Consider the following 8,947-nt stretch of genomic DNA (forward strand, 5'->3'; position numbering starts at 1 on the left):
TCTTGTCCCTGATGACTTGAAAAGAGTTTTCTTGCATTGTACCCGCCAGCCGGTCTATTTCGAAGCGTCCACTAATTAGGCAAAGGTTCGGTCCAACAGCTGTCTCAAATAGACAAATACAATGTAATGCGTTAACAAGGGACAGAGAACTTATGAGATTTTGATAAATGTTTATCACTTAGGTGGGATAGATTAATTGAGATAACTCCACGTGCTATCCTCTGAAACACTTTCCACCTGCGACCTGTCCCACGACAAATTGGACTTGTCTTTCTTGTTCCCATTGCCATTAGAATCAAATTTCCATTTCATTGCAAGAAACTTTGTCCCCTCTCTCTTTTAGGATTCCTCAGTTGCATAGGTTTGTGGCCAGTTTAAAAACATAACCACATTGACATTAACAAGCAGCATAAGCAAATTAAATAGGGCGAATTGGAATAGCAGCAGCAGCAGCAGCATTAGAAGGGAACAGTAACGAACATGAACATGAACATGAACATGAAGAAGTAATTTCATCTGAAGTGGAGCTGGACCCGGACCCACAAGTGTATTGGTGGCGTGATAAGTATCGGCCACGAAAGCCGAAGTACATCATGCACCTTGCGCACGCCGGTTACGACGTCCGCGACGACAAACAACAACCACCCTCCTCCAAAAACTGTGCTAGGTCACATAATTAAAATCTTTTACCCACACCTTATTCTCGTGGCAAAAAATTTCCTACATACACTATAGAAGACGACGTCGGATTTGAAAGCCACGGCAATGTCGAGACTTGTTGCATCATAAGGTGCCTTGACAACAAAAGGGATTTTTCTACTAAGCGTGGTTTTAAGTGCATTTTTGAACGTGGCATTTTAACTTCAAACGCCTTCCCTATCGTAGTAGATAGATGGATTTATTTTGGACTCTTTTTTTTTTTTTTTTCTAATTATAAAAGTGTATACGATGATGATTGAGGTATTAGGAGTAGTATATTCCATTTAACACTTCACCACCGTCCTAATAATGCCTCCTCCATGTTACTGGGTCCTCAAAGCAAAGCAGAAGTCGCTGCCAAAATTGAGTGCGATGATGTTGACTTGCGAGGATAAGGCACAGCCTAATCTTTTAATAAAATTCAGTAAGATAAATAGAGGATTTTGTCGGATTTTTATTATGAAGAATAATCTTCCCGCAACTCCGCCGACAAATAACGACAAATGAGTCGTTGGTCTCACTCTCTTTGTTATTGCTCATTCTAAAATTTACTATCATGTGCAACGATTCACTGAATATAAACTCCATCCATATTCGTAACAAAATATACTCAAAAGCCATCCTAGTCTTGTCATTTTCCTCTTTATTTAACAACTCGACCTCGTGAATAATCACAGTACAGCGCGCACTCGGAACCTCCACTTGAATCAATCAGTCAACTGACAACGACTTAGATTTTTTATATCTACACTGTACAGTTCGGACTCGTTTCTATTCTATGAGGCATTTAGCACGGCGAAAGTCAAGGGAGTGAGTGTTTGTTTGTTTTCGTTTTTGTGAAAAGCAGAAAAAGTAAAAAGAGTGAGAATGGAGAGCACCATGAAGGAGATGAGAGACGGAGCTTCGGTTCTCGACTTCGACTCGAAATCCACCGTCGAAGGCGGCGTTGAAGACGTCTACGGTGAGGATCGTGCCACCGAGGACCAGCTCGTCACTCCCTGGACCATCTCTGTTGCCAGGTGTCAACCTCCTCGTTGTCCGTTTAACATCATTTTGTTTCAGCTGTGATCTTTTTAATTTCATGTCAAGTTTCAAGATCATGTTTCAAACTTTTGGCGATTTACTTTGATCACTTTGATTTTTCACAGAAGCTTAATCTGATTTTAGACTTTCGAGTAATTCGATCATTAACTAGATGGCTTTAGATTTTTGCTATGAGTTGAAACTGGATCCTACAATACGAGCCTAGTATTGAGCTGCTGCTGCTTTTAAGTCGGAGCTGCTCTGGAAAAAAAAGTTACAGTAATTATAAAATATTAAGTTTGAGATAAAGGAACTGAGCTTTTAAACACAGCATCAAATATTTACGGAATGGAATATTTTAGAGCTCTTAAGCTACGGCTGCCAACCACAATACTAAACAGACCTTCAACAATTATAACAACATTCTAGTTATGTAAGGGCGCATGTTTTAGCAATTGAATATTCACGGCTATTGAACTTTTTCCATCTAAATTACAGCGGGTACTGTTTGTTGAGGGATCCACGCCATAACAAAGGGCTTGCTTTCACTGAGAAAGAGAGGGATGCCCACTACTTGCGCGGCCTTTTGCCTCCAGCTGTTATAAGTCAACAACTTCAGGTTACATGCCTTTTTAAGTTCAGAACCTCTTATATCTCTACAGAATAGTTGTTACTATTTTGTTCTTGCTAACAATTTCTACGTGCTGGAAATCAGGAGAAGAAATTGATGAACAGCATCAGACAATATGAAGTTCCGCTGCAAAAATATGTGGCCATGATGGAACTTGAGGTGCCTTATATACTTGCGTTAATAAATTCTCTTTATTTCAGGGTTGATGGTGGTATATTTTTGTCACAATTTGCTTAGATTAACTTGTGCTGCTTAGTATTTGAAATAACAGGAGTTTGTCATCATTTTTGTGTTTTGGGTTGACAGGAGAGAAATGAAAGACTGTTCTATAAGCTACTGATTGATAATGTTGAGGAACTTCTCCCAGTCGTTTACACTCCAACTGTTGGTGAAGCTTGCCAGAAATATGGAAGTATCTTCAGGCGTCCTCAGGGTCTATACATAAGTCTGAAAGAGAAGTATGGTCACTGTCTTTCTTTTTAGCAGTCCTGCACCTGTAATGCATAAATTTTGACTTAATATAATAACCGTACAGGGGAAAGATTCTTGAGGTTTTGAAGAACTGGCCTGAAAGGAGTATTCAGGTTATTGTTGTCACAGATGGTGAGCGCATTTTGGGACTTGGGGATCTTGGCTGTCAGGTCATTATCGATAAACATTCTTCTTGTTTTACTTTCAAAACAAATTTTTTCATTGAATTTATGAGGGGAAAGGTGATGTTTGCCACGACCATGTTTGAAATGTTCTAGGGGATGGGAATTCCTGTTGGGAAATTGGCTTTGTACACAGCACTTGGAGGCATTCGTCCCTCAGCAGTAAGCATTTCTTGGATATCTGGCCTTAAATATAGACATAAAAATAGAATTTAACGTTGTTTAAGAGTCTACATCATAAGTTTTAAATCTGTCCACCTAATGCCATCATATCCTGTTCCCATTGTAGTCAACTCATTTTTGGCTTCCTTTTGTAGTGTTTGCCCATAACCGTTGATGTGGGTACAAACAATGAGCAATTGTTGAAGGATGAATTCTACATTGGTCTACGACAGAGGAGGGCAACCGGACAGGTTTCAGCAGTCTGGTTCATAATTTGTAATTTGAGGTTGAAATTTTACTTGACTGCTTAGCCAGTCTTCAATACTTTTCAGGAATATGCTGAACTTCTAGATGAATTCATGAGTGCTGTCAAGCAAAATTATGGAGAAAAAGTTCTTATACAGGTTAGGCATGAAGCAGACTACTAGTTTTTTAAATTATGAAATTCTTTTGCTTGTTCCTAAGTCCAGTTCTTTGGAACCAAATGCTGCAGTTTGAGGATTTCGCAAACCACAATGCTTTTGAGTTGCTTGCAAAATATGGCACAACTCATCTTGTCTTCAATGATGATATACAGGTATGAGGTAGTGGTAGCATAATATTGAAACTTGTGATTTTATATAAACTATGTTCCTTTTCCTTGTTTTTTATTTTTATTTTTTTTAGGGTACAGCGTCTGTTGTTCTTGCTGGGGTAGTTGCAGCACTGAAGTTGATTGGTGGCACACTGGCCGAGCATAGATTTTTGTTTCTTGGAGCTGGGGAGGTAAGCACTGCTCATCAAAGATATTCATTAAAAGCCAAACATTGTAACATCTTTAAAGGAAAATTTTGAAATGAATATATATTTTTTTAAGAGGTGAAATTTTTTGTTCAGTTATTTTATATTCGAGAATCTCGGTCATTATGGTTAAATTTTGGAAATAATGTCCGATTCATACAATTTTGTCATTCCTGTCGTACAGTAAAGTCACTTTATGTTACTTCTTGCATCATCCTTGCAGGCTGGGACTGGTATAGCTGAACTTATTGCGCTTGAGATATCAAAGCAGGTATACACTTGCTATTGTCTTTTGTTTATCTCTTTTGTTGTATAGTTGGTCACATGGAGGAAGAAGCAATTTATGTTATAATGATTGAGAATATTCTTGATTGATTTATTAGCTTTCATATGTCATTTGCAGACTAAAGCTCCTGTGGAAGAGACCCGGAAGAAGATATGTCTTGTAGACTCAAAGGTAGTAGAAGGCTTGATTGAGATTCTTTGGCGACCAAAAAGTTTATCTGCTAGTCTCTGTATTCATTTCTTATTTTGCATGCAGGGACTGATAGTCAGCTCCCGGAAAGATTCACTTCAACACTTCAAGAAGCCTTGGGCTCATGAACATGAGCCTGTCAACAATCTCTTAGATGCTGTCAAGGTGTTACAGACGTTTCTTTGATTAATGTTCAGTTTTTTCAGTGTTTGTGGGTCCTTAAACTTTTACTCTCTTTGTCATAAGGTAATCAAGCCAACAATTTTGATTGGATCATCTGGAGTTGGAAGAACTTTTACAAAAGAAGTAATCGAGGCCATGGCCTCCTTCAATGAGGTAGTGTTTCAGGCTCTCCTTTGGCTTATAAGGAAATTTAATTTTTGTTCTCTTTTCAAACGTATGTTTTAAGTGGGAGAAATTGAGCCTAAAGTGGTTAATGCTGGCAGAAACCTCTCATCCTGGCTCTCTCCAACCCAACCTCACAGTCAGAATGTACAGCTGAAGAAGCTTACACTTGGAGTAAGGTACAAACAATAATTCTGCAACACTTTCCAGGCTTCAACTAAGTTGGGGATGCTATTTTGTTAAGTAGACCTGTATTTTTCTACACACAGAAAAAACTAACTATTGTTATTTACGTTCCTTCTGCTTTTGATTTGAAGGGTCGTGCAATTTTCGCTAGTGGAAGTCCATTTGATCCTTTTGAATACAATGGAAAAGTTTTTGTTCCTGGCCAGGTCTATAATCATAATCATTTTGCATTTGCTAAGATTCCTATAATCATATTTCTGTTATATTTTTTAATAATTACTAGTTATTGAATAGTAGCTGAACTTAGAACGCTTGACATTTTTGCTTTTCCCGTGAATCCAGGCCAACAATGCTTACATCTTCCCTGGATTTGGTTTGGGTTTGGTCATCTCTGGAGCAATTCGGGTACATGACGACATGCTTCTGGCAGCCTGTAAGTAGGCGGCATATAAAGTTTAGCCCGCACTTTCTTTCTCTTTCTGTTTCCTGACATCTAAATTATATGAATAGGCTTTTGTTGTCAAATGGACTGAAATAATTAGGATGCAACAGAAATTAACTGCATATTGCACCACCATTTAAGAACAGTTTGTTACAATGTGAACAAGTCCACTGGAAAAATCCATTAACAAATATTTGAATTAGCCGTGAACGTAAGTGTTCTCTTGGCAAACGTGTAAAATCATTAGAGCTTGTTTACTTGGTGATTGATAAACTAGTTGTGTTTTATTCACCGGCAGCGGAAGCCTTGGCAAAACAAGTGACAGAAGAGAACTTTGAGAAGGGATTGATCTACCCACCATTTTCTAATATTAGAAAAATTTCAGCCAATATAGCTGCTAATGTTGCTGCTAAGGCATATGAACTAGGTGAGTGGCTTACATGTCCTATATACCCCAGTGCAAATTCTTAATTCCCAATTTCTGAAACTTGATCCTTTTACTTTTCTGGTTTGTAGGCGTGGCTACGCGTCTCCCTCGACCTCAGAATCTAGTGAAGTGCGCTGAAAGTTGCATGTATACCCCTGTCTACCGAAACTATCGTTAAATGTTCTGCCAAAATTTCTGTCTCCGCTGAGTGTCTTTAAGCAAAAATAATGTCAAATAACTTGTTTTGGTGTGTTATGGTGGCTTTTGTACTTGTGTAAGTATTGCTGTATATGTGTACTTATCAAATGAAGGTGTTGGACCACTGCCTACATGGTTGAAGAATATTCTTCATGATACTCGTGATATTTTTACTGCGGTCTAATTATTTAATCTTGCATTGCTTAAATATTTTCATTCCAAGCTCTTTCGGTAATTCCAATTAGGATGGCAATTGGGTGGGTTCGGGAAGAGGATCATGATTTCTGAATCTATCCCCACACATGAAAATTCTTATTAGAGGGCAGTTTGAGAATCTTTTTGAAAATCTCTAAAGGGGGTAGGGATTAAAATGAAAAATTGATTTTATTTATTTAAATTATTTAATTATTTTAAATAATGATAATTTTGTGTATACCCAATAATTAAAAAATTTGAAAACATGGTAATGTTATCATTTCTTCCTCTTTTCATCAGTTTTCTCATAAATCAATTAGGGTCAGTAAAAAAGTCTAGGTTAAACTTGGGTGTGAATATGAGCTGAAAAATATAAAGTCTGCATAGATTGGATCTGATTAAAAGTCTAAGAAAATAGTTTTTTAATTTATAAATAAAAAATATAGATAAATTTTTAAAAAAGAAAAAATTCAAAATATTATATTAATATATTTTTTATATTAGTATTTATAATTTATTATATTGTCTTACTAATATTTTACATATTAAATTATTATTTTATTGTGTATGAGATAATTATTTTTATTTTATTAAAAAAATTATTTCAAAATTAATGAAAAGCCTAGGCCTGACCCATCTGAGTTTGGATAGGCTTTTAAAGGATCAGTGCCGATTATCAAGAACTTGGGCATTTTCTAAGTTCAGACCCTTAGTTTGCCAACCTTAGAATCAATTAAAAAAAAATTGGTAATTTACAAAGAATATGTAACAAAATGAAATTTATAGAGGCATAGGTGATATATGTCACAGCTTTAACTGAAACAAAAATATAAAAGTTTCTGTAAGTATAAGCTCATCAGACAGTTTAAAATAGGAAGCATCGCCACATAAAATTTACCCTGCAAAGAGAAACAGGATAAATTATTGGAGGACCATTTTCTTCAATGAATTATTTTGTGACTTGGGGGGCCTTAGCATCCTAGGCCTTCACACTGTTCCAGATCCATCCCTGAGGGATTATTACTCCATTAGGAGTTTCTTATTAGTTAATAATTAGCGAAAAAATAGTCTAACTGCGATCATTGTTTGGACATTGGATTGCTCAGGGCTGGAGACAGCATATTAAATGATTGGTGGCATATTTAATAGCAACATAAAAAAAATCCAAAAATAATAAATATATAAATTTGGAGTAAGGAAGATTTGTCATTTGTGTGCTACTATCAATAATTTTTGGCTTCTGCAGATGCAAAAAAAAAAAAAAATGGTTTTAAGGATTTTTTATGGATGCTGAACTGGTGGTGAAATTAGTAATTGTAAAATTAATAAAAATTATTAATGAGTTTGTGAGCTATTTAAATATTAAATTAATACTAATATTTATAGGCTGAATTTTAGTTTACAAAGTCCAATTCATTTTAATTTATATTTAAAAATATTGGGTGTGATAATTTAAGTGTAAATATATATTAGGGGGTTGAGTATAATTGACTCGGGCCCCCTATTGTTGTTGTTATAGATTTTTCCTTTTTATTGAAGTAGATTTTGAGTGATGCATAGATCAAAACTATTTACGTCGTGTTTCTTATCGTAATAGTAGTGTGCAATATTAAAAAGAAAAAAATCACCATTGTAATAACTCTCAATAATCATTTAGGATTAATTTAGCGAGGAAGTTAGATTTTTGAAAATCACGTACTCAGATTAATAAATGCAATTAGCATCTTAGCTTGCAAATCATGACCAAAAGAAATTAATTAAAATCGATAGAAACATGTTAAAAAATATTTTTTGTGCATGCATGCCATTCAAATTATATTCAGATTAATAAATACAATTGGAATCTTAGGTTGCAAATCATGGCCAAAAGAAATTAATTAAAAAGGATAGAAACATGTTAAAAAATAATCTTATGAATGCATGCCATTCAAATTATATTAACATTTTCGACCCCAAATTAGTCGGTGGCCTCCAGGTTTACGGGGACCGGGGTACTGCTGTCATCCCTGCTCTCAATACTTGCATGTGTCTGCCAGTTCATCAAAATCCAATTATCCGTCAAATTTATTCGAGTTAGTGGGTTTGTTTTATTATCATTTTTGTTTTTAAATTACAACCTAATGGAAACTTAATTCTTATTCCACAGAAAATTCAAATCTTAAACCTCTTATTTTCACTTAAGAAATTTTACTAACTAAATTAGTTGGCAATACCAACCCAACATAACATATATAATCTTATTTTTGAAAAAAAAAATCTTAAATATGAAACTTAATCTAGTCATATGACCGAGATTTATTTTATTAAATAAATAAACTAATTATGTTTCATATTTAAGAATCCTTAATCAAACAGAAAAAAAAAGTAAATAAAAACATTTTATCTCCTATGGTGATTTCCTGAGACACTATGTTTCATTATCTTATCACGTTTTTTCTGTTGAGTAGGCAGCAACGTGCTTTCAAAACAAACTATAATCTAAAAGAAATAAATTTAATTTAAAAAACAACAAAAAGAAACAGCCATAACGACGAACTCGTGCAAGTAGCAAACACAAAAGCTATACTATTAACTACCATGAACCCTTGTGAGGTATACGCCATCACGCACCTTATTTTTGTGCGATAAAACACGTGTCACTTGATTATTAACTGGTACCCCATAATTTAACTAGTGATCATGTGACACATAATCCGTTGAGACAATAGCATAAGCGAGGGTATGCACCTGA

The 8,947-nt window shown here is 35.3% G+C and overlaps 1 protein-coding gene across 1 annotated transcript; it reads left to right on the top strand.

Annotated features, from left to right (window-relative positions):
• Positions 1–1,355: 1,355 nt before the first annotated feature.
• Positions 1,356–6,213, top strand: LOC102622357 (NADP-dependent malic enzyme). The gene is made up of 19 exons (XM_006475495.3): positions 1,356–1,718; positions 2,221–2,341; positions 2,438–2,512; positions 2,660–2,811; positions 2,889–2,994; positions 3,103–3,168; positions 3,324–3,419; positions 3,501–3,572; positions 3,662–3,745; positions 3,835–3,933; positions 4,172–4,219; positions 4,352–4,405; positions 4,490–4,588; positions 4,670–4,759; positions 4,870–4,947; positions 5,086–5,160; positions 5,297–5,387; positions 5,695–5,823; positions 5,913–6,213. Exons 1-19 carry the CDS (start codon positions 1,567–1,569, stop codon positions 5,999–6,001), a joined length of 1,776 nt encoding a protein of 591 aa, XP_006475558.1. The 5' UTR covers positions 1,356–1,566; the 3' UTR covers positions 6,002–6,213.
• The last annotated feature ends 2,734 nt before the right edge of the window (positions 6,214–8,947 follow it).

This window comes from Citrus sinensis, chromosome 1 (assembly GCF_022201045.2).
Source record: "Citrus sinensis cultivar Valencia sweet orange chromosome 1, DVS_A1.0, whole genome shotgun sequence".
NCBI lineage: Eukaryota > Viridiplantae > Streptophyta > Magnoliopsida > Sapindales > Rutaceae > Citrus > Citrus sinensis.